Consider the following 21,036-nt stretch of genomic DNA (forward strand, 5'->3'; position numbering starts at 1 on the left):
TATTCTTATGCATCCTAGGAATATCTCCATCGTCTTCAGTAAAACTAGAGTATGTAAAAATCTAAAATACATGCGTCTTTACAATGCTACCATCAAATTCCTAATATGCCATTAATCTCAAGCTGTTATAGCAATACATAAGAACTATTTAATTTTAATATCATTTCAGACTACTATATGTTTCCAGAGAGATCTCATTTTGACCAGAAAAGCCCAACAAACATTGTCATGATAAATGTCTCATCAGTGACTTGATTTCTTTCTTCTTTGTATGACACAAATGCAGTCTTCATTTACAAATAGATGTCTACAGTGTTAGTATTTCTTTTCCTTAAGCATAATGTATTTTAAATGTGATAAATGAGAAAAAAGTTCCTGTAGACTACTTATCCAAATAACAGTAAAAATACAAATCATTCCAGATGTAATCACTCCCTGTAAAAAAACAAAGAGCAGTGATGCATGCAGGGAATCTATTATGGTCAGCTGTCAATAAAATCTCTGATTTAGAGGAAAAACTTCCTCTAATTGCTCAGAGTACTTCAAAACTGCCTAGCCTTGTTCTCCTGTAAGAAGTTAAGTCTGTTCTTGGGATGCTACATCCAAGCTATATGTATCATCAATGTACCACATACTGGATGACATGTGTCCATTGTAGTTGCAAAAACACAATTCAAGAGCATAATGTAAAGAATCAGTGGTGGTGAGGGAAGAAAAATACATTACATTTTGCATTTTTATATCTATTTAATCACAACTGTAAGGAATATTAGAGAAGAACACTACACAGTAAGATGAGGAAGCAGCAGTTGAGTCTCAAAATAACTTTCAGAATTCTATTATATACATTTTTCAGTTTACACATCTGTATCTGTACACCACCTCCACAACAGCATCACACTGGTAGCAGAGAAACTAGCACATTGGGAAGAAAAACCCAAAGCTGTCTGAAACTGCAGCTTGACCCTTAGCAGCATCGAAGTCACTACTGCTGGAGCACTAAAGAATATTACACATAACAGCTGAAGAGTGACTATCAGAAAAAAATAAGACCAAGTATGAGTGCTGCTGGAGCAACAACACACTAACTTGAATTAAAGATCTCCACCATTCTCTTTAGTCTGTTCCAAGACTTGGTTGTAGTAGTTGTAATACGGTTCATATGCCTTCCTTAAATGCACGAACTACCCCATCAGCACATCCCCATCATCCGAGATCAGGAAACTGCAAGAGACTGTCAGCTGTTTTGTCTCAGCATTGCTGCTGAGCCATTACCATCTCCTGAGCCATGGGGTGGTGTAAGAGACTCTGTTGGACTGTGTCAGCTGACTGGTTCAACATTGCACCACTTCCTAAACTTGGCCTCAAAATCCTGTTGCCATGCAGAAGTATGCCCTGAAGGAGACGAAAATACCCCCAAAAAAATCCAGTGTCTGCCCGAAGCTGAAACAACTTAATCTTTTGTAACATTTACCAAGCTGCACTTGTGCACAGGGCTGTGGGATGAAGTTGGGATGACGAGGACATGTGGAGACTGAAGGGGTCACCAGTCATCTCCCCCCCTGTGCATGCGCGCATGGAGGAACACGGGGCGGCGAGTATGGTAATGAGCTCCAGGGAATTGGGCAGACTGGTTGTGGGGACTGGGATGTTAAAAGGACTGCATACTCTTCTCTTGGGGCATCCCCCATCACCTGCACCAAGACCAAACCAGCACCAGCAGGACGCCGCTGGATTTGTGATGGTGGCAACTGATCTTGCTGCATGTCTTCCATTTGCTTGTTCTTACCTTTTCTGCTTCCCTCTGTCCTATCACTATTACCACCTCTTGTTACTGGAATAAAGTTTGAACGGTTATATGGCATTTGACCTCGTTTGTGTCTTAATCTCACTCTTGGGATCATACTGAAACCTCCCCCAACATTGGACTGGGACATGAATTAGCCTGTAAGCAAAACTGATTTTTGTTTTCTCACTGTCACAAGAAAAAGCTATATATAGGCCTTTTTTTTGGGATAAGACAGAGGAGCTGATAGTGATCCAGCTTTCTAGATATAAGGAGATTTGGTTTTACAATAAAATTTAGAAGCATATTTCCTTTAGAGAAAACAATCTTGTCATAAAAGCTTAATGTTTTGTCATAAAAGCCTAATGTTATGTATAGTCTACTGTGAATTCTTTTTTGGGGTTTTTTTGGTACAGGATAGCACTAGACATGAATAAGCTAATTTTCATATGATTATCTGTTTGGTGGTTTGTGTAGTCCTTGCATACTGTCTCTATGAAATGCAAATCTTTCCCAGGCTGTTGGTGGTAAAATTAGCCATATTTTGTCAGCTGGTACGTCACATGAACTGCTCATCTTAAAAGTTGTATGTGTGTGTGCTCATGTGCATGCTTTATGCCATAAACATTTGGTTTTCAGCATCTTTTATCCCATAGTAACTTTCATTAACTTTATATAGAAATCTGGAAAGAAAAGTGGACCTATGAGGTGTTGCCCTCAGAAGATGTGCAGACACCATGGAATGAAACATCTGCTTCTAAGGTGTAAGAAGATACATGGGTCAAGAGAGCTAGAATATTTAAAAGAACACCCTTAGAGAAACAGTTAAACTGGAGAGGTTTTTCCAGTGGCTTTCACTGGTTTAGATCATGTTCTATAACAGTAACTACATTTTCTTAGGTGGTTTTATTTCACTAACTTTAGAGGTGAAGTTGTTTGTTTTCCAGCCAAAAAAAGATAAAATGGTGCTTTTAGGAAACCTAAACCATATGAACATTTAGGATCAAATTAATGACCCTGGAAGAGCCTATTTTTCGCTAAGAAAGCTTCTAGACTTGCAGTGATGAGGTATCATTTTAACCCCAGTCATCTACAAGCAACAAAACTGTTCTCAGTTAAAAGTGTTCTTTTACTACTGACTGCCGTCCTCTAAAATTGTACACCATAGAGTCTGCAGGCGTATAGATTTTGAGAGGATGCAGGGGATATAGTTGAGATGGACTCATTTCAAGAAGCATCCCTTTTCTCCTTTTCCTTCCCTCTGACTAGAATGAAGGGACTTGTCCCACATTTGTTCTAGCATTATCTTTAGTCAAACTTGACAAGTATGAAAGGGCAATGCATTCACAGAATCTTTCCAAAGTACTTTAATGATTGATCACTTTGTTCAGTGATAAATTCAAAGTCAAACTGTTATCTCAAAAATGACTTCTGAATCTCCTTCCCCAGAACATAACTACCTTCCTCTGTGGTACCAGTTAATTCATTCCTTGTGATCCCATTTGCAGCAGAAAGCTCACATTAATTTTCTTGTCTGACTAAACAGGCATTTTGAGATTACAGTACTCTTAATACATCAGAAATGCAAATTTAAACGTCATATATTATTTAAAAATAGTAATGTTTCTTCATTGCACTGAGTATCTGCTATGAAAAGTGACTTGTTTGGCAGTTTTCTCTTGCCAGTTGCTATATGAAAGTAACCAAGTCTCTGCAACTGCTTATATAATAAGGTTCTTCTTATACTGTTATCACTTTTATTGGTTCCCCTCTCTATTGTGAATGCTTCTTTTTAATAGTAGGAGATTTTTTTTTGTTTTCTTGATTTCTTTAGACCATATGCTTGGCCTCTGTATAGCCTAAAACCCTAGTAACTGTATGCCAGACAGAATTAAGTGTTTCTAAGTATGCAACAGCTGTGGGCACTTTTGGCCATACCTAAATTACCTTTAAATTCACTAATTACTACTAAAAATGAACACACAAAAGCACTGAAGCTGACCTGAGTTACTGTCAAACCCTTACTGGACTCTGAGCTACTGCAACTAGCTTACAGGGGGGTGTGGGGGTGTGGTAAGGAAAACCTACATAAAAAACACAACAAGCTAATTTAAAGATAGTTGGTATGTTTTAATAGGCTGCAGTCAAATACCATTTGAATGTCTTCTATCTGTACAACCTCCCTGGGCAACCTGCTCTACAGCTTCACTGTCCTCAGGCTGATGAATTTTCTGCTTTTACCTAGTCTGAACATTGTTGTTTCAAGCTATGTCTGCTGCCTCTTACCTCCCTACCACGCACCACTGTGAAGAGTATCCTCAAAACCCTCCTCACGGACACTAGGAAGGCTGCTCTTAGGTTCCCTGAAGCCAACTCTTCTCCTTACTTGTTCAGCCCAGCTCCCTCAGCCTCTACAAACAGGGCAAGTGCTCGAGCCATTGATCACCTTGGCAACTCTCCGTTGAACTCACTCTAGTTAATGTCTTTTGTTGTTTTGTTTTGTTTTCCAAATATGAATAATAAAAGAAGAATAGAGAGAAATGCAAGAGTTCTGGTGTCTTCGAAAGCAAGAGAAATGACCAACATTCCCACTGGCGAGTGGATAGGACTTGTCTGTATTCCACAGTGCTGCTACCACATACCATCTCTCTCGCTAATCTTTTTTTTGTCTCTGTATTTTTGAGTTGGAAATACTGAAAAAATGTACTGAAAAGCAGAATTACATCACTAGTAAGAGAATTTCAGAGGAGTGGAATAAGGTTTTGAGGTTTGACATGTTTTGCCTTCTCTCTTCAGTTGGAATACAGGAAGATATTGAGAAAAACAAAAATGAAGATAACTGCTTTTATTCTTTTTCTCTATTCAACTGTTCATGCAATTGATTTCACTTTTCAGATTAGCTGGAAAGTTCATCCAGAAATTATTTAAAGCAAATACTTTGGTTGCAAACAGCTATTTATTTGTAGCAAAGAAATTGGCAATAGCGGAAAACTATAATTTGAATTTTGAAACATTTCTGCTAGTATATTGGAAATAAAACTAATGATCAGGAGGGAAAATATAGACTATAGGAAATTTGGTATGAAGCAGAAATTAAAGAGTATATAAGTGAAGGACACGTTTTCTAATATCTGAGCAGCTTAATTAGGGCCTGGTCTTTCATCCCCGAATCATTTTTATTCAAATACCTTTTCAAGAGATTTTTCTGAACCTTAAGTATTAAACAATTTATGTACTCTTTCTGTAATAATCTTCTGTATATCATTAACTGCAGAAACCAGAGATTTAATGAAAGCATCAAGTACTACTAAATTTCAGATTAAACACAGAACATGTAGAAGTTTTTGACATTATTCCTAGTTTAGTGTAGATCTGAGATTACGGGTGACAATAACACTTGAATATGAAAATTAAAATGGACTTAATCAAAAAGGAAGTTTGAATCCCCCCCATAAACTTCCAAAATAGAAGTGATATTTTGTTACAAAGATGAGTGTTCAGTTACTTCATCTGGTAGAGGTAGAAATCTTTAAAGATATATGTGGAAACATTCTGTATTTAAACAACTGTTCGCAGCATCAATTTCAGTGAAGCACACATTATCTAATAATTTTCTGCCTTCCATTGTTCAGACTACTCTTTAAAGAATTCAGTTGAAAAAAAGAACAAGCATAATCTTTAGATTTAGTTTGGCATCGGTCTAAATTCTGGTATCCTTCCACGTATAAAGGCTTTTCTTGTCTTACATGGGAGAAAAAAATTCCGGTAGGTGAGATGAAAATCCCTATTCTATAGTTAGACACTTAGCTCTGTTTCTTTTTGTGAAAAATATTGAGAGTTTTCTTCCAATCTCCTCAAAAATCTCCAGGACTGAGTGACAGATTAAATTTCCTTTTGCCTTATGCATCAACAAGGTCCTCATTTCATTACAGCAATACAAAACACAGTTTGATGTCCTGGCTACTCACTGAACTGACAGCACAGGTCCCATTTTCCTTAGAAATTTTGTATTTTCTTGGCCATCCATCTAATGGAGCTTTTTTTTTTCCCCTATATTACTTAAAAGGGAATAAACACACAAATCACCTGGAGATGATTAATATGACAACAGTTGCTCTGAAAGCAGAATAGCAACTGTCAGGTTTGAAAGAAACAAAACACAAAAGAAGGAGCAAGCTAAATAAAAAAAAATAATTACCATAATAATGGTCTGAGCCCCATGTTAAAGACAGAACAAGAAAAGAAAAGCTCACTCTTCACAATGGATTCTGTAGCACTGCTGAGTTTGTATAAGTTATTTGCTTGAAGTCATCGTGTATGAAGTATAAAATTATATAAACAAATATTTAGTGCTGTGATAATTTTTTTTAGTTTTATTGAATCCTTAAAATAGTAAAAGATGCACTGCAATATTAAAAGATTTTTTTATATACATACTGTTTATTTTTCTGACTTCTCAGCTATTTTATGTATCTGCACTTACATAAAACAAAAGTAATGAACAAAACAAGGGTATTGGATTTGTCTGTGGTAGGATTTTGGTAGCGGGGGAGGGGGCTACAGAGATAATCCTGTGAAAAGATGCTAGAAGCAACCTGTCTCAAAATCAGACCCACCTCTGGCCAAGGCCCAGTCAATTAGTGATGGTGGCTGTGTCTCTGTGATACCATACTTAAGAAGGGGAATCTGGGAGGAGGAATTTTTGTTGTGAGATACCTGTACAAACACTGAGGTCAGCTGAAGAAAGGAAGAGGCAGGGGGCGAGTATGCCAGAGCAAACACTCCCCTACAGCCCCTTGTGAGAGGTCAGGCTGTGCCCCCGCAGCCCATGGAGGTCACTGCTGGAGCAGATGCCCACCTGCAGCCCTTGGAGGACCCCACGCCAGAGCAGGTGGATGAACCTAAAGAAGGTCATGACACTGAGGGAAGCCCACACTGGAGCAGTTTGTTGCTAGGAGGACTGCAGCCCATGGGTGGGACCCACACTGGAGCAGTCTGCGAAAAATCACAGAATCATCAAGGTTGGAAAAGACCTTGAAGATCATCTTGACTAACCATTAAACACTGACTGTTCTCAACTACACCATATATCCTTAAGCGCTATGTCAACCCGACTCTTAAACACCTCCAGGGATGGGGACTCCACCACCTCCCTGGGCAGCCCATTCCAACGCCTAACAACCCATTCTGGAAAGAAATGCTTCCTAATATCCAGTCTAAACCAACAGGACAAGAGGCCATTCCCTCTTGTCCTATTACTTGTTACTTGATTAAAGAGACTCATCCCCAGTTCTCTGCAACCTCCTTTCCGGGAGCTGTAGAGGGCGATGAGGTCTCCCCTCAGCCTCCTCTTCTCCAGATTAAACACCCCCAGTTCCCTCAGCCGCTCCCCGTACGACCTGTGCTCCAGACCCTGCACCAGCTCCGTTGCCCTTCTCTGGACACGCTCGAGTCATTCAATGTCCTTTTTGGAGTGAGGGGCCCAAAACTGAACACAGGAATCGAGGGGCGGCCTCAGCAGTGCCGAGTACAGGGGTCAGATCCCTTCCCTGTCCCTGCTGGCCACGCTATTGCTGACACAAGCCAGGATGCCATGGGCACACTGCTGGCTCCTGTTCAGCCAGCTGTCAGTCAACACCCCCAGGTCCCTCTCTGACTGGCAGCTCTCCAGCCACTCCTCCCCAAGCCTGTAGTGCTGCGGGGGGTTGTTGTGACCCAAGGGCAGCCCCCGGCATTTGGCCTTATAGAAATTCATACAGTTAAACAGTTGTAGCCCGTTGGATGGACTCACATTGGAGAGGTTTGTGGAGGACCATCTTCCATGGGAGGGACCCTATGCTGGAGCAGGGGAGGAAGGAGCAGCAGACACAACATGTGATCAGTTGGTGCAACCTCCATCATATCCCGCTACCACCACACACCCCTCCCCCCTCCTCTGCTGCTCAGGGCACGAGGACGTAGAGAAGATCTGGAATGATGGGGAGCCTGGGAAGAAGGGAGGGGTGGGGGGAAGGTGTTTTTAAGAAGTGATTGTATTTCTCACTGTCCTACTCTGATTTGATTGGTACATTAGTGCTGGTGTTGATGTTCAAATTAAATTTATGTTCATAAGTGTATAAAGTGTATAAAGTTGCTTATATCATATACTGTTTTTAGAAACAAAGAGGAAAAGTACAAAACTAGTTCTCTTCAAATGCTTATTTCATCCAATCTTACCTTTATTCAATACCCATATCATTAGAAAACTATTAAACATCATCTTTTGTTCAGAAGACATTATTTTGATTTCTGTCCCTTACTAAAAAAAGGAGTTTGTTATTTCCAGGTGTCCTGATTTCAACCAGGATGGAGCTAACTTTCCTTGGGTTGAGAGGGAGCACACCTAGAGGGCTGGGTCCCGATCAGTCATTGGAGTATTTCATACCATGTGATATTATGCCCAGGGATACAGGTGGGTTTGGGCTCTCTCCTGTGTTGCTGGGGGGGTGCTCACCATGCTCAGTAAGCCACTGCTGCATTTTATCCATTTTAACTTCAAGAGCTGTTGATTTTTTAAATTCAGTTAATTTTTACCCAAAGTGTAAAATGCTGCTTCCTGACTCTACAGCTGTCACCGAAGGTGTCTACCCTTATTGCATATTAAACTACTAACATAATAAACGTTTAGGACAAGGGTTCCTTTGGAACAATTTATATTTCTACATGTTGTTGAAATAAGAGCAAATGTCTTTTAAAAGATTGATCTCATTCCTAAATAGAGAGTCTGTAAGCCACGTGATTTTTATTTTTTTTTAAACTGGTCAGAATTTTTTTTCCAAAAATGTATACTCTTGGACACTTTCTTCAGATTTACAGAGCCCCGCTCTCTCAGCTCTACCCAAAAAAGCTTTTCAACCAAGAATAAATGAATAATTAAAAAAAATGTTCCTTCAAATATAAATGCTTCTCAGGTGAAATTATACAGCAGTTCTCTTAACTCTTTTTAAGTACAGTTCTCATCAGCTGCTCTTATTATCATATTCTGCTAAATATATAAAATTAATGTCTTTTTTGGTTATTTATAACGCAACCTGAAACAACCCTGGTATACTGATCTTGACTATCCTAATGTATACAATTCATCAAGTAAAGATATTTGACCACAGCAATCAGCAGTTTGATACAAATGGCAAATGAAATCCTTGATAGATCATTACTAGATGGTAGCCTGCAGTTCTGCGAATAATTCCATGCCGAGCACAGAATATTGCTAGCAAATCAACTACAGAAACTTTCCAAGAGTGTATTTTGCACTATTGAATAAGTATTTCACCTCCACTACATTGTTTTTTCTTGGTTCACTACTCAAAACCTCTAGAAATGCTTTATCTTTTACTACTCATTAATATGACAAGCTCATTAAAGTAAATGAAGGTTAATTTAATCATAATCAGGCACTATATTAGACAGTTTATTGCATTTGTTTTTTAAATAGTTTGTCTTTGATTCTATTATCTCCATCAAATAGTACTCTGAGTAATTATAACATTGCTGTTATAAAGTTACAGCACTATTACATTCTTATTAATAACTTCAATTCACCTATAGCATTTACACAAAATACCACAAATCTAGTCAAAGCACCTTGGGCTATGCAGCAAGAAAGTAATTCCCTATAGCACTGTGTGCACTTCTAAGGTCTTTACCGTTTGGATGATTACGTAATCTGAATTTTATACTTGTTAGTTAGGAGGTCAATGTCAGATAGAGTCACTGAATCTGAATTTTGTTTTACACCTTTAATTTTGTTTGATAGGCTTTTTATCCATTGTAATTTATTACTCTTACCAAATAAAGTATAAAGCAAAAAGCCAAGTGTATAATCAAGGCTAATAGCAAACCAAATGCCATGTGATAATAAATCAGCAAGAAAAAATACTCTAGAGATAAATGAAGATATTTATCATTTAGATTTGAATACTATTAGAAAAACTGTTTATGTAAAACACAACAGCCTACAGACACAAAAAAAGTCAACATTCTCCTCCTTCATGTAAAATAAAAACTAAAACTTCAGAGAAGCAGCTGAACTTGGGGCTCTTTTAAAAGAAGTTTTTTCAATCATAGTATGTAGCAGTGAGGAGAACAACACATAATATGAAGAAACTATGTGGCATAAAGACATCTGAATGTTATAAACAGGGGCATAAATTGTGAAAGTCATAGCTTGCAGTAATCCTGCTACTTTATCTTTTAAAACTTAGTACACCAGAGAAAATCCCCCAATTCCTCCATGAAGAAGCTGCAGCACAGTGGACTTTTCAGAATTATTGAAAAAATTTTTTTCTTAATTCTGCTGGAATATTTTTTTCTTTACTGGTCTTTTATTTTTTAAAAAGCTGGAACATGTGAAAAAACAGCTATAAGAAAAAACCTCAACAGTTTGCCTAAGGATACAAAACTGACTTGAAGTACAAAAAACTCATTCACTTCAATAGCTTTTCTGAAAGGCCCTGAGACAGAAGTTAGAACATATATAATAGCTAGTAACAGATAAATTCAAATAGGAGCTTCATTTTTAGTTTTTTGTTTTGTTTTTTTTTTAATACCATGAAGCTTGCACAGTAAGAGTCAATTAAAAAAATGGTTAAAGTATATGACTTTTTCATTGTTCTATTAAGAAAGATTAAAGAAGTGTTAGGCTATATTTACAATACCTTTGGATATTGTTTAACAGGGATCAGAACTCTTTCTGACAGCTTTATGTTTTTGTTGCTGATAACATCAAGATATTTCTTTTCTTCATCTTCCTTCTTGACTTCAGAACCCTGAAATTTCTCAATTTCTGAAAAATATTAAAAAAGAGAGCAATTACTGACATTTGTCATCCTCAGAAGCTTTAAACTTACACATTATAATACAGACTGTGCACTGTGACTGTGAGGTTATGTGACACGTACTGAAGGAGCAAGCACCGTCAGGTTGGAGGCCACATGTCCTCCAGGCAATGACAGGTGAGAGGAGGCAATCCCGGCAGAGGTCCCACAGCACATCACACTGAATACAGCGGGAGCAGCAGAGGAGGAGAGATCGCAACGAGGGGCGAGCTCGAAGCCCCACACAGCACGTCCCAGTTTATTCTGGGAGGAGCTACCACCATCAGCGGAGAGGCTGTGTGTGCTCCGGGCACTGGCCTGCCACAAGCAGTCGATCCCGATGGAGGTCCCGCAGCCCTGCTGGGCGCAGGGTCTGGTAGCACATCCTACCAATAAGGGTACTACCGTATGCCCTGCTACTACTGTCAGAAATGATACTGCTTTACACCAAAACTGCAAAAATAAAGCCAAATACAGCTACAAAGCTTGGGGCCAAGGATCTGTTCTCCATTATAAAACATGCCCGAAAATCTTCAGGGTTATGATGATCACAGGACAGAAACCTGCATGCTGGTTTTCCCATACAGTTCCATGTTTCACTCATCTATACTATTCTCTTATTATTTTCCTCTCCTTCCTTCTTAGAGACTCTAAAAGTAACCCCCAAACCTTTTACAGACAAATTTACCCCCGTGGTACGCTCTGTAGAGAGCCTCATGTGTAATGCCTTCAGTACATGCTACAGACTCTTCACACCACATCCAAAGACTACCAAAGTCACTGAAAAACAATCATGTACCAAGAACAGAGTTACTTTCAAGTAAGACTGGTCGGAAAAGGAGCTTTCTCAGAGGACAGAGGTGATAGAATAATCACTGGACCAAGACCAACTGTATTCAATTTTTCTAATTTACTAAAGTCGCCTTGATTAGGACCACCAAAGATCAGGAGAAGCAGGACGCTGCCATGAAGGAACTCAGATCGGGATCAAGCTGATGACTTGCTGGCTTACAGAACTGATGTGCAGCATTTGCATTAGTTATAAACTGTGACCTGCCGACCAACTAGGAAAACTATGTTCACATATAACGCTCACTATGAAAATATAACCAATAGCTTTAGATTTTAAAACTACATATTTAGTCTTATGAATGCAACCATTACACATTTAGTGCTTACTGAAAGTCAGAGTTAGTATAAGATTTTGGGAGCAATGGAAGAAGGTCCATAAACAGCAGCATTCTTCCAGTGAGTACAAACCCAAGGAACTCAGTGGTATATTTTCAACAACACTGATCTTAGGCAAAAAGAGAAAAGAAAGCACTCCTTGAGAAGAAGCCTCACACATTGTCCACCCACTTTTGCTCTCAGCCAAGTGAATTAAAACAGGGAGACAGAGAGCTATACAATTATATCCTACAGTACCTGTCAATCCCCAAGCACGCTTCATTCTCGCCTTTCATCAGTAACACAGAACTCTTGCACTTGCTTCTGCATAACACACATGTATTGCAAACCTCTTAACTGGAAGAGAACATGCATATCAGTCATGCAGAAGAGGTCACCACCAGAGAAGTGTCAGAGACTAAAGGCATTTCTAACATCTTTTTAGAGATATTCTTCCCAAGAAAACTTGATCTTAAGCTCTCTCCAAACTTGGAGCTGCAAAATTCTGGAAATACTGTCAGTCTGTTTATGATTCTTTTGAGGGGACTAGCTTATTTTTCCTTTTCTTCACTGATTTAGCATGAAATGGAATAGCTGACTGAGTAGATCTCACTTTTTCAAAACCATCTGCTTTACTCTTACAGTGCCAATAAAATTATGTTAATTATAGTTCACTTCAAAGTACTTGACACCTATTACAAAACTTCTGTCATGAATATATTTTTTCCATTAAAATTAGTCATCCCACAGTAAAAACATCCTTTTGCTACGCTTAGAGTCATGTCAAAACTCATCAAAAAATAATGTTCTTCTTGTCAGCCTGTCCAACATACCAAAAAATGAAATCTACACATCTCTTTTTGCTGTCAACATTTGCCTCCCACTTAAAGGAATTCTGCAAGTCTACCTTGCACCTTACCTATCTGGCTTTTCTCATTCTTGTGTTGCAGTACTGGCACTACTACATAAAGAAACATGAGCTGTTGTTACAAGGTCATGTACTTTTAAGGAATTATATGTTTCCATTAATGGGAATGATTTCCAAAATGGGAATATCACCAAACTCTTGCAGTAGTAGTAGTATACATTGCAAAGTTATCCAGTACTCTAAGAAGTACACTTCTTCTGCAGGTGAATAGGGGAATGTTTGAACTAAAAGAGAAAGAATGAGCCAATGACAGTAAAAATTACAATTGCTAAATCCCTGACATCTCTTTTTTAAAAAGAGCTTTTTTAATTAAACGTAATTTAAAAATGACACAGTTTGAACCCCGAATGACTACAGTGAGGCTCATTTTCTGTCTAAGGCGTTTCAGTTTTAAATGAAAGCAGGGCTACTGGATTTTGAGAGGGGAAAAAATAAAATAAAATTTATAAACAGCAGATGGCTAAATAAAAACAGTGGGACAAATTAAAGTGAAGTTTAAGTCACTAGGCACCCCTGAGAAGAGTCTGCTCAGTCTTCTCTGCACCCTCCCTTCAGGTATTGATATATGTTGAAGATCCCCAGGCAAAGCCTGGCCACAAGCAGCTGATCACGGTGGAGGTCTTGCAGCACATCACATGAAATACAGTGGGATCAGCAGATAAGGAGGGATCATGATGAGGGGCGAGCTTGAAGCCCCACACAGCACGTCCCAGCTTATTCTGGGAGGAGCTACCACCGTCAGCGGAGAGGCTGTGTGTCCTCCAGGCACCAACTGGCCCCAAGCAGCCGATCCCGACGGAGGTCCCGCAGCCCTGCTGGGCACAGGACCTGGTAGCACATCCTACCAAGAAGTGTACTACTGTATGCCCTGCTACTACTGTCAGAAAATGTACTATTACTTGTCATGTCCCGCTCAGAGGAGGGAGCCAAGTGACTCAGATTTGCAAATCCCTAGTGGAGCAGACAATGGTGAGACAAATCTCAAAATACAAACATTTATTAACTACTCACAATGTACTAATTGAACACCCAATAACTGCCTGAGTATATAGCAAGTTGTAGCAAGCAATACAATATGCCTTGCACTGCTTAATGGAAAAAGGAGAAGAAGGAGATAGAGGGAATAGGGAAAAAGGCCCTGTATGTAAGAGAATGCTATGACAGCTCAGAAATCAAGTAAAGTGATAATGGGGTTGAGAGTGTTTGGATTAGGTTAAGGGCCAATACAGCAGATCTTGCTGTGGGAGTCTGTTATAGACCCCCCAACCAAAGCAGTGAGGTGGATGAAGCCTTTGATAAACAGTTGGGAGAAATGTCACAGTCACTTGCCGTTATTCTTCTGGGGGACTTTAACCTCCTGGGTATCTGCTGGGAACACAACACAGCAGAGGGGGAACAATCCAGGACGTTCCTGGAATGTGTGGAGAATCAAGTCTTCACACATCTGGTGAGTGAGCCGACCAGGGAAGGTGCCTTCCTGGACCTGCTGCTTGTGAAATGGGAAGAGCTTGTGAGGGAAGTAAAGGTTGGAGGCCGGCTAGAGTGCAGTGATCATGAGATAATTGAGTTTTCGATCCTTGGAGAAACAAAAAGAGGGGTTAGTAACACTGCCACTTTAGACTTCTGGAGGGCTAACTTCGACCTCTTAAAAAACCTGATTAACAAAATCCCTTGGGAGGCTGCCCTGAAGGATATGGGAGTCCAGGAAGGCTGGGCATAATTCAAGAGAGAAGTCTTAAAGGCACAGGAACAGGCTGCTCCCGTGTTTTGAACAAAGAGCAGGCAGGAATGGAGACAGCCTGGCTAAACTGGGACCTTGTTGGGATTCTAGAGGGCTTTCTGTGAGAGAATGGACATGTGAACAATCCTGCATGAGAACAAGACTGATGAGAGCCTCAGCCAAGCAAGAATGTGATAAGGACGTGACCCTGAATGAGGGGGGAGAAACTTGATGAGACAAACAACCCCTGGAAGGGGTTGGGATGGAAGAGGAAGTTACACAAGGCAGGAAGCCTGGCAAGGCTGATGTGGCACCTTTTATCCAATTATAAGAAGGTTTAAAGTGGGGGATAAGTTAACTGTCCAGTCTTGAGGACTTGTACTGCATGCTACTCACGTGTGCAGAAGAACATTATAAAAGGGCTTTCTTAGTTGTAATAAATGGGCATTGCTTGATCACATTGGTCGTGTGCATGCTCAGCTCTCCCGCAGGACCTCTGGCTGGATCTCAAGAACAAAAGCAGAATCTCTTGACTTTGAAAGAGAGAGCGGGTCTCTCATGAAGACTATAAAGATGTAGTGAAGTTATGCAGGGAGAACATTAGGAGACCCAAAGCACAGCTAGAGCTCAAATTGGGTAGAGCTGTTAATAAAAAATGTTTCTATAAATTCGTTAACAGCAAAAGGAGGACTAAGGAAATTCTCCCTCCTTTATTGGATGCAGAGGGAAACATGGTAACAAAGGATAAGGAAATGGATGAGGTGCTCAGTGCCTACTTTGCCTCAGTCTTTAGCAGTGGAACTGGCTGTTCCCTGGACACCCAGCCTCAGGAGCTGGGAGATGGGGAGGGGAAGCAGACTGAGGTCAGCACAGTTGAAGAGGAGGTGGTCAGAGACCTGCTACACTGCCCGGATGCACACAAGTCTGTGGGATGGATGGGTTACACCCAAGGGTGCTGAAAGAGTTGGCAGATGTGCTCGCCAAGCTGCCGTCCATGATTTACCTGAAGCCATGGCTAACTGGGGAGGTCCCATTGGACTGGAGGGTGGCAAATGTGACACCCATCTACAAGAGAGGCAGGAAGGACGATCCAGGAAACTATAGGCCTGTCAGTCTGACCTCGGTGCCAGGGAAGGTCATGGAGCAGGTAATCTCGAGTGCTGTTAAAAGTCATATAATGGACAGCCAGGGGATCATACCTAGTCAGCATGGGTTTATGAAAGGCAGGTTCTGCCTGAGAAACCTGATCTCCTTCCATGACAAGATGACTCGATTACTGGATGAGGGAAAAGCTGTGAATATTGTCTACCTGATTTTCAAAACCCATTCGACACAGTTCCCCACAGAATCTTCATACAAAAACTGGCTGATCATGGCCTGGATGAGCAAACGGTCTGCTGGGTCAAGCACTGGCTGGAGGGACGGTCCCAGAGAGTGGTGGTCAATGGAGCTAAATCCAGCTGGTGGCCGGTCACAAGTGGTGTTCCTCAGGGCTCGGTGTTGGGACCATTTCTGTTCAACATCTTTATTGACGGTCTTGATAAGGACATAGAGTGCAGCATCAATAAGTTTGTAGATGACACTGAGTTAAACAGGAGTTTCGATCTGCATGAGGATAGGGAGGCTCTACAGAGAGATTTGAATAGATTGGATCCATGGGCCAATGTTAATGGGATGAGCTTCAACAAGGCCAAGTGCCAGGTCCTGCACTTGGGCCACAACAGCCCCCTGCATGGCTACAGGCTTGGGGAGGTGTGGCTGGAGAGCTGTGTGGAAGAGAAGGATCTGGGGGTTCTGATTGACAAGCAGCTGAACATGAGCCAGCAGTGTGCCCAGGTGGCCAAGAAAGCCAACGGCATCCTGGCTTGTATCAGCCATAGTGTGACCAGCAGAAGTAGGGAGGTGACAGTCCCCCTGTGCTCTGCACTGGTGAGGCCACACCTGAAGTATTGTGTCCAGTTTGGGGCACCTCAATACGAGAGAGATATCGGGGTGCTGGAGCAAGTGCAGAGGGGGGCAAGGAAGCTGGTGAAGGGCCTGGAGAACAGATCCTATGAGGAGCAAATGAAGGAGCTGGGACTGGTCAGTTTGAGGAGGAGAAGGCTGAGGGGAGACCTCATCACTCTCTACAACTACCTGAAAGGACTTTGTAGATAGGTTGGTGCTGGTCTCTTCTCACAGGTGATTAGTGACAAAACAAGAGGGAACGGCTTTAAACCGCAACAGGGGAGGTTCAGACTGGACATTAGGAAAAAATCTTTCCCAGAAAGAATGGTCAGACAGTGGAACTGGCTGCCCAGGGAGGTGGTGGATTCGACATCCCTGACTGTGTTTAAGGGTCATTTAGATGAGATGCTGGGGGATATGGTGTAGGGGAGAACTTTGTAGAGTAGGACTGATGTTTGGACTTGTTGATCTCAAGGGTTCTTTTCCAACCTGAATGATTCTGTGATTGTATGATACTGTATAGATCAGCAGTGTGGGTTCCTGTGTCGATCCTACCAGCGGGGGTTCCAGGAGGCGTCCATCATCATCACTTCATTGTACTCTCCAGCTCCCCTGCCTCTGAAGTGCTAATGCTTGGACAACCAGCCCAAGCCAGAGTTGACCTATAGATGAATCCTGTATATTTTGTAACTGATAACCATTGTCCTAATAGGTATTATACTAAGTTATAACAAACCATCTATTCTGATGTTTACTGAAGCCTGAGCCACAGGCCCTGAGTTGAAGCTGCTACCTCAGTATGTAATGATCAGTGAAATATGTATGGAGGATGTAGCTATCTTGAATGGGTATTTAACTTTCTTTCTGTATCGATAAAATAACAGGGTCGTGGAGACAGGTGTCTGGCACTGTGGCCTGATGTGAGACCTTGCACACAATTCAATTAGATAAGCAGAGAAAATCCCTCAGCTTCTCCCTTGAGCCCTGGCCAGCCTCTGCGGGAATCTAATGTGAGATTGAAACCAGGTATTTTTGCTTAAAACAAAGGTGCCAGCTATTCTGGCTTGCTGATTTTGGGGTATATAAGGCTGGACCCGCTCACAGCGACTCTGGCAGCCTCACCTGTGGGTGGACGCCCCGCGTAGGATTTCCCCCTTGCCGGGACAGGCTCTGCAAACCCTCGCTGTAACCGGGGCTGCCCGGCCGCTGCAGGGCTGGGTGATGGGAACGTGTGCGAGTGGTGAGGGATCTTTCTTAATCACTGTTCTCTCTCTCAGGTAGTAATGATTTGATGCATTACCCTGTATTTTCCTATTTGTTTAAATGCACTATTCTTTTCTTACTGTATGTTTTCTGTATTATTCTGTTACATTATTTAGTTATTTCTAGCAAAATAAGCCTGCTCTTTTCACTCTGGTGTCCAAGTTTAACTGGTATCCCTAATCAGCAAAACCCCCCCTTTCTTTATCCTCCCCTCGATTTATACTCACTTTCCTTTGGTCCATCCCCTAGGTCGGCCCACATACCTACATATCCCATGTATGGGGAGGGGTAAGGTGCTCCATGGGATGATGTAATTTGCATGATCACGTTAGTCTCCGTCCCCATATTGAGGCATGTTAACTTTAATATGCATTTCATGGATAATGAAGCTGAGGTCATTCACCAGACAGATAGTCCTTGAAATTTGACCAGGTGCCCAGAGCAGGGCAGTCCTGTCTCCATATGACACCCTGCTCCAGATGCATCTTGTGGTATTTGGGCAGCCTTATCAGCTTTGACCTCCACACTATACACCCCATGACTCATACTTTTGTCTTTCGAGGGTTTGAGGCATTCCTTAGATCAACCTCAACTTTTGCTTTCTCAGGCTGTTTTTCTTACTTTCTCGCAGTCCTGGTTTTTCATCTCTCACACTACACCAAAACTGCTCCTACCAACAACTGAAAAAATAAAGCCAAATACAACTACAAAGCTTGGGGCCAAGGATCTGTTCTCATTATAAAACACGCCTGAAAATCTAAAGAGACTCTTGAGAGGCCTTTCAGGGTTATGATGACCACAGGACAGAAACTTGCATGCTGGTTTTCCCATACAGTTCCATGTTTCACTCATCTATACTATTCTCTTATTAGTTTCTTCTCCTTCCTCCTTAGAGACTCTAAAAGTAACCCCAAAAACTTTTACAGACAAATTTACCCCCGTGGTACGCTCTGTAGAGACTCTCATGTTTAGTGCCCTCCATACATGCTACAGACTCTTCACACCACGTCCAAAGACTACCAAAGTCACTGAAAAAAATCATGTACCAAGATAAGTTACTTTCAAGTAAGACTGGTCGGAAAAGGAGCTTTCTCAAAAGACAGAGGGGACACAATAAATTAATCACTGGACCAAGACAAACTATGTTCCATTGCTGTGTTTAATTACTTAATCACTATAATAAGTTAAAGTATTTGTAGAAATGCAGTTGCCTAATGTAGGTCTCTACTGATGTATGGTAGATCAGTATAGATTAGAAAAATTATATGGAGAATATTATTAGTGTTAAACATTTGAAACATTCTCAAGCTGAAATATCAGCTCTTGATGGAATTATGAACATCACCTGCTCAGACTCACAGCTCACAGCACATGTCTTACGAGAAGAGGCTGAGGGAACTGGGGTTGTTTAATCTGAGTAAGGCTCCATCGCCCTCTACAGCTACCTGAAAGGAGGGTGCAGAGAGCTGGGGATGAGTCTCTTTAAACAAGTACCAAGTGATAGCACAAGAGGTAATGGCCTCAAGTTGCTCCAGGGAAGGTTTAGACTGGATATTAGAATATTTCTTTACAGAATGGGTTGTTAGGTGTTGGAATGGGCTGCCCAGGGCAATGGTGGAGTCCCCATCCCTGGAGGTGTGTAAGAGTCGGGTCAACATAGCACTGAGGGATACAGTGCAGTTGGTAACTGTCAGTGTTCGGTTAATGGTTGGACTAGATGATCTTCAAGGTCTTTTCCAACCTAGATGATTCTGTGATTCTGAGAATTTTAAGTCTGATTGCCAACCTGTTCCTTAATAGGTTATTCCATGTAATTCTAGTTTAATTGCCAAATAATTCCTTGATATGCTATTCCATGTAATTCTAGATATATACCAACAGCAATCATGAAAAAATTTGTATTTATGATGAAATTTACTCTAGAAAATTCATGGAGTCTTTCTCTTCACAGCAAAAATAACAAACAGCAATTACTCAAGGTGAGCATCTGGACATGCAGTATTAAGAACTATCTGGAATGCATTTTGAGTGCAGTGTCCTACTAAATATAGTTGTTGATAAAATTAAAGAGTCACAGCAGCGTTAACTACAAGATACATATTTTCAATTGCTTTTGGAAGAACATTGTTACTAAAAGGAGTGAACAATTACATTGATTAAATATATTTTTTTATCAAATTGGTAAGAAGAAAGCAAGCCACCAGGTAAAATTTTAAAGACTAAGGTTCTTTCAAAGTGTCTTTGAAGTCCAGCATACCTTTGTTTGGGGAGTTAGCCTGCTAGGGCTGTGATGAAAGTTTAGTGTTGGCAGCTGTTGTATTACTAAAACTACAGTGTGCAGTTCACTAAGTAGCTGAACTCACTACAATTCTCCCTTCTTACTTCCTACCTTCAGAGCATCTTGGATAGTAATATGAATATGCCACAAGTTAGATGAAAGGCAAACTTGAAAATTGCTTATATATTTTTTATTTAATTCTGTTTTTCTTTCATCTGAAAATGAAACTACTTATAAAAAGACGAAGTAGAAAGCATGAAGATTTACTTAGACCAGAATAAAAAGTAAGCAGCAAACACCAAAAATATCAAAAGTGTATTTATTTCTGAACATATCTTTAAGTGTCCTTGAATTTAACATCCTTGAAAACTGTGTTGCTATGATGTATAAGAAAAAGAAAGCAGTTCTTTGTCAATATTGATTTTTGTAGCTTTGACTGTGGTAAAGTACATTCAACAAGCACTTTAAGACATGCTGAAGTTCTCTCCTGGATTAATCCAAAGAGAAAACATCAACATTGTGCTATGTATTGCATGGTGCAGAACAGATAAGTAGGGGTTAAAGATGAATCATTTGAAGTCACTGGTAAGTCCTCCAGTGCGATATTCATTACTTATCCCCAAGCATCTGAAACCTGGTGTTATTCTTGATAGGGTGGCTCTGCCAAGTGGAGCTACTAGCAAAAAGGAAGTTTTTTGTCTCTTCAAAGTTTCTGGAAAAGAGGATATACTTTCTTTTTCTCTCTTCAGTCCTAAAGCTTATTAGTAGTAAAAATGTCTCCTATTCTGTCCTCAGAGCAAGAAAATGAGATGAACAGCAGGCAAATTTTTTTGCTGAACTTAGCCTTTTTAGGGTTTTTCTGTACTGTGAGGTAGAATAGCTACAGGTTAAGACAGACACCTGGAAGTACACAGTACTGAAAATTATGAAAAGATGCCACTTACTGAAGTTAAGAACTGGTATAAAATAAAATTTTGTGTGCAGTTCAGGCTTCTCATTGACCTCCCTTGGTTTTCCAGTTAGCAATGCCACTAATGAGCTAATAATAAATAAATATATATATATATATATATATATATATATATATATATA

General features: G+C 40.6%; 1 protein-coding gene and 1 long non-coding RNA gene across 2 annotated transcripts in view; both read right to left on the reverse strand.

Annotated features, from left to right (window-relative positions):
* The window catches only part of KHDRBS2 (KH RNA binding domain containing, signal transduction associated 2), a 292,281-nt gene extending 281,255 nt beyond the window's left edge, over positions 1-11,026 (reverse strand). The window contains exons 1-2 of the mRNA XM_026844066.1: positions 10,960-11,026; positions 10,483-10,610 (exon numbers count right to left, since the gene is read on the reverse strand). Coding sequence (XP_026699867.1) covers positions 10,483-10,610; positions 10,960-11,026 — 195 coding nt within the window. The remainder of the gene's footprint in view (positions 1-10,482; positions 10,611-10,959) is intronic.
* A 7,135-nt stretch (positions 11,027-18,161) lies between these two features.
* Positions 18,162-21,036, reverse strand: part of LOC113478655 — a 10,643-nt gene continuing 7,768 nt past the window's right edge. Inside the window, exons 2-3 of the long non-coding RNA XR_003398106.1 lie at positions 18,687-18,694; positions 18,162-18,319 (exon numbers count right to left, since the gene is read on the reverse strand). This is a non-coding gene — a long non-coding RNA (uncharacterized LOC113478655). The remainder of the gene's footprint in view (positions 18,320-18,686; positions 18,695-21,036) is intronic.

This window comes from Athene cunicularia, assembly GCF_003259725.1.
Source record: "Athene cunicularia isolate RWA chromosome 3 unlocalized genomic scaffold, athCun1 chr3_part1, whole genome shotgun sequence".
Taxonomy (NCBI): Eukaryota; Metazoa; Chordata; class Aves; order Strigiformes; family Strigidae; genus Athene; species Athene cunicularia.